The sequence below is a fragment of the Penaeus vannamei genome, chromosome 31, assembly GCF_042767895.1.
Source record: "Penaeus vannamei isolate JL-2024 chromosome 31, ASM4276789v1, whole genome shotgun sequence".
NCBI lineage: Eukaryota > Metazoa > Arthropoda > Malacostraca > Decapoda > Penaeidae > Penaeus > Penaeus vannamei.
The window spans coordinates 15,148,827-15,153,826 of NC_091579.1; the positions used below are offsets into that span (position 1 = coordinate 15,148,827).

At 47.6% G+C, this 5,000-nt stretch overlaps 1 protein-coding gene across 1 annotated transcript in view; it reads left to right on the plus strand.

Annotated features, from left to right (window-relative positions):
* The window catches only part of LOC113810603 (uncharacterized), a gene marked incomplete in the record, with an annotated part of 326,521 nt that overhangs the window by 312,189 nt on the left and 9,332 nt on the right, over positions 1-5,000 (plus strand). Inside the window, 1 exon segment of the mRNA XM_070143907.1 lies at positions 4,716-4,854. Coding sequence (XP_070000008.1) covers positions 4,716-4,854 — 139 coding nt within the window.

A 5,000-nucleotide genomic window follows, 5' to 3' on the forward strand; every position in this document is an offset into this window, starting at 1 on the left:
TGGATTTTAACATATTTTGCATTTTACATCGTTGTCTAATCAATATTCACATGTTTGTCGGGTAATTGAGGCTCGGGTGACTGACTGGCCGGCCGGGCTCGAGCGGTCGCCAGCCATCGCTTCCTCAAGTCCTTGGTCATCGGGAGTGTAAGCGACCTCGGAGGGGATACGAGACTAATATTTGTTATCGTCATTTATTATTTTTTTCAGATCATCGTCGTTTTTATTGTTATTGTCATTATTATTGAGAGCATCGTTTATTTATTCGGTTATATAATTATTTTCTTTCCTTAGTTATGTGCTTGTTCGTTAATTTCGGTTTTATCTCTTCATCTTTTTGATTGGTATTATCGCCGTTCGTGCTGCCCCAGATAAAGGTGTGCCCATTAGCACATAACGGTTCCTTCGTGCACATGGAAGTTTTCTTTGGGTCAATATTATTCTGGTTGACGCCCTGATCAGTGGCCGGAGAGTTGCTGATGTGTCAGACAACGCAGATACACATCAAAGTAAAGAGGGTGCAGAAATTCAGGCAAATGTGTTTTGTTAGTAGTCAGGGCAGAAGAAGAGTTAGAGTATGTTTACTTCTCGTTCCTTCTCTCTCTCTCTCTCTCTCTCTCTCTCTCTCTCTCTCTCTCTCTCTCTCTCTCTCTCTCTCTCTCTCTCTCTCTCTCTCTCTCTCTCTCTCTCTCTCTCTCTCCCTTCTCCTCCTTCTTCTTCTTCTCCTCCTCCTCCTCCTCGTCCTCGTGCTCCTCCTTCTTCTCTTTTTCCTCCTCCTCCTCCTCCTCCTCCTCCTCCTCCTCCTCCTCCTCCTCCTCCTCCTCCTCCCCCCCTCCTCCTCCCCCTCCTCCTCCTCCTCTTCCTCTTCTTCCTCCTCCTCTTCCTCCTCCTCCTCCTGCCCCTCCATCTTCCTTGCTCCTCCATCTTCCATCCTCCTCCCTCCTACTCCTCCTCCTCCTCTTCCTCCTCCTCCACCACCACCTCCTCTACCACCATCTCCTCCTTTTCTTCTTCTTCTCCTCCTCCTCTTCCTCCACCACCTCCTCCTATTCTTCTTCTTCTCCTCCTCCTCCTCCTCCTCCTCCTCCTTTTTCTTCTTCTCCTCCACCACCACCTCCTCCTCCTCCTCCTCCACCACCACCTCCTCCTCCTCCTCCTCCTCCTCCTCCTTCTTCTTCTTCTTCTTCTTCTTCTTCTTCTTCTTCTTCTTCTTCTTCTTCTTCTTCTTCTTCTTCTTCTTCTTCTTCTCCTTCTTCTTCTTCTCCTCTTCCTCCTCCTCCTCCACCTCCACCTCTACTTCCACCTCCGGCTCCACCCGCATCCATTTTTACCTTCACCTCCACCACCACCACTACCTCCTCTCCCTCCTCCTCCTCTTTCACTTTTTCCTCTTTCTTCTCCTTCTTCTTCTTCTTCCTCTCCTTCTCCTTCTCCTTCTCCTTCTCCTTCTCCTCGTCCTCCTTCCTCCTTCTCCTCTTCCTCCTCCTCCTCCTCCTCCTCCTGCGTAATGTAGAGATAGAGTTCTCGTCTAGTAATCTTGCTGACCCACGTTCAGTGGATGGCAACCCCAGCCATTCCTTGCACACAGGGGTTTATATTTAAGTAAAAATTAAGCAGACAGTCTGCCACACCAAAAATAACCATTGTGACATAAACTAAATCATTTTATCTATTATCCATCTCCTCCTCTCCTCTTTTTTCCCACCTTCCCTTCATCTTTATTCTTCCACTCCCTCCTTCCTCTCGTCCCCCTCCCTCCTCCGTCGCCGACGGCCCCTCACGTTCGCTAGCCGCGTCCGCCTTCCATCTCCCGGAGTCCGACCCATATTAATCTAATCCAAGGCGGAGCTGCGAGCCTCCCTTGGCCGCGATGAAGCCGTCCGTCCCGCCCTCGGAATATTAAGTGCGGCCCGCTTGATGCCGCCGCCGACTGGCATTCCGTCCGGCGCTGACCCTGCGCGGCGTCTGAGCGGGCTCTCCGGTGTCCGTAGGGGACTCGGGGAATATCTGAAGTGGGTTGAGGTTTGGTGCGATAAGGAAAAAAATCCTGGCAGCGTTTTGTAAGGATTTTGGTTGAAATATGCTTAGGGCTCGTTAAGAACTAGGCACAATGAGAGCATACAAAAATGTTCATATTTAGAATTGGGTAACATACGATCAGCATTCAATACAGCCTCATTGCAGCTACAACCGCAATACACCCTACCCACGTGTTACTACTCTGCCCTTCCTTCACACTGACGACCCGCGGTGAACCCCGACGGGACGGTGAGGCCCTCATGAACCCGACACGGACTGCATGGTCTCGACGGCCTACATGCGAACCGCGGGACCTTAATAGGCTGGGACAGAACATTCGAATTCCTTTCTGAGTCGCGGATGACCGAGTCGAAGGGAACGCACACCGACGGAGCAAGCAATGGGGAGGGGGGGGGGGAGCCGAGGACGGGGGGTGGCGGTCAGAGCGTTAGGTGAACCAAGAGGCCTTCCGCCAGTCATTCGATTTCGCCTCTTTCTTAGAATTTTATTTTTTTGTCGTATTTTATGGGTTTTCTTCCTTCTCCCGTCTCTCTCCTATGCTCTTTTCTCTGTTCTCTCTCCCCCCTCTTCTTCCTTCCGCCTCTGACTCTCTATCTATCTATCCATCTATTTGTCTGTCTATATCTATATCTTTAACTGTCTATCTATTTGTGCATCTGTCTATCTACCTCTCTATCTATCTATCTTCTACGTTTATCTATCTCCCTATCTCTGTCTCAATCTGTCTATGTATATGCGTGTATCTATCTATCAATCTACCTACCTACCTACCTATGTACCTATATATCTGTTTATCTATCTATACATCTATCTGTCTCTCTGACTGTCTGTCTATCTCAATCTCAGTCTCTCTATCCCTCAAGATAGCGGACCGTGTAAGATTCTGCTTCTGCTGCTTGGAATAGTCTAAGGTGTGTCGCAGCCGCATTTGAAACCAACACTCCGGCCCGTGTCCTTTGACCTGTGGTAGCATTAAATACCCGTTTTGTGTTTACAAAGCACTTTTTTCCAAGGCAGGCTAAATCTTAGAAATCATTCGATAGGTTCCAGGTAAGTAGGATATACTGTCCTGCCTTCTTATGTGTCAGTGTCGTAAATTTATTGTTTTGACGTGGTGAAAAATAATCAAGAATTACATGGAAAAAAATTATAACGACGTGATTTGTATCTTTGCGAAGCCCCACCCCCGCGCTTTCTCATCCAAGCGCAGCGACGGGCGCGCGGGCGTGCGTCGGGCGCCCATACAGCCGGTGTCAGTGGCCTCGCAATCAGTATTCATGTGTCGTCTTATCAGATCCCGGGCGCTCGCCAGACAGTCATCACGTCAGCCCAGGCATTATCATCATAAAGGTTCTAATCCCCTTTCGCATGCCTGGAAACGCGGCCCTCGTCTGCTTCCCTTTGTCTCTGGGGCCTCAGCCGATCCTAATTTTCCACTTTTGCATAATTACTGGGGCTTCCATACATCTTCGCAGTCATGCCACCCCCTTTCTCCTCCTCCCTCGTCCTTACCTGTGCCCTTCACTCCCTCTACCAACTCCCCCCTGCACCCTTCACCCCCTCCCTCCCCTGTGTGGCCGACGTCGGTAGTTATTTCTTGCGATCCCCTTTTGTCTCTTTTTTTCTTGTTCCTTTCACCGAAGGAATACATTAAGGCGATGCGGGGATGATATCCTTTTTTTTCTTTTGTAGGCTTTCTTTGGGCGTGGGCGGTAGCATGACCGGGAAGGGTAGTTTGAAAGGCGTAGTGAGAGGGAGATTCGGCCATTCAGCGTGGGAAGAAAATTTGGAATCTGAAGTCCAGAGACCCTCTTGCACAGTGTGAAATAAGAACTAAAATATAAAACAATTGATTGTGAAAAGAGTATTATGTAAAACAGAGTTTGGCTTCCCTAGCTTAAGGTCAACATTACACGATTGTGTTTTTTGAGTGACTATAGTTTATATTACATCTATAGACGTAACGCGTATAAAATTAACTAAATATCTAAGAGTACACCGTATTTGTGCACATGTAGATGGTCAGAGCAAGCAAAGTAACCGAGGTGATTGTGTGTGAAGCCGCGTGACTTCTGAGTCATGAAGGATTAAAGTCAGTGGCATAGAATGTATGTCAGTTTGTACTATGCAAAATACTGCCGTGTATTTGAAGTAGTAGTAAAGCAGAGATGCCCTCGCTGGTGTGTCCCCGAAGCATTTTATAGTCATTTTATCTTACTGATAAAGCAAGTTCACAGTTGTTCTGCATTTGTGAAATATATTGAAAATTAGAAAGCAAATAAGATGAAACATGCAAGGAAATGTACTTTGTTCCTGATTGACTGTTATATATACGAACACTCTCGCTCACTGAATGCCATCTGTAAACATGACTCTCAAAATACCCAATGTATGTCACATCGCTCATAGACAAAAGGGTTACAACTCAAGCAGAGTGACGCATATGCAATCATAAGGAATGCTAAAGCATTTCTTCTGATTACATATGCCTGTCTATAATTCAGGCATGTCTGTGACAAAATGCTATCGCAGCATGTCACATCGCTTATACAGCAGATGGATCATCCCAGGCATGCTCCTAATAGAATGGTATTGCAGAGTATATCAAATCGTTTTATCAGTAGAGGAGTGTCCAGCCAACTCGATTAACCGGCGCCTTTCCTCCCCTTCCCCAGCGGTGCCGGCGGCGACCTGCAGACTCTGCTCGACGAGGACATGGTGCCCTATGAACGTGACGTCATCAGCTTCACCCGACAGCTCCTGGAGGGACTCGTCTTTATCCACGACCAAAACATCGTCCACCTCGATATCAAGGTAAGGCTAGATGCGATGGGGAATTTGCTTGGCTGGTGTTACGCGTTCATTATCGTACAGATTTTTTTTCACATGATCACAGGTGAACGGGGAAATTGTTTTCCAAATCTTCCTTCTGGTTTGTGCTTCCGTCATACTTTTCTTCT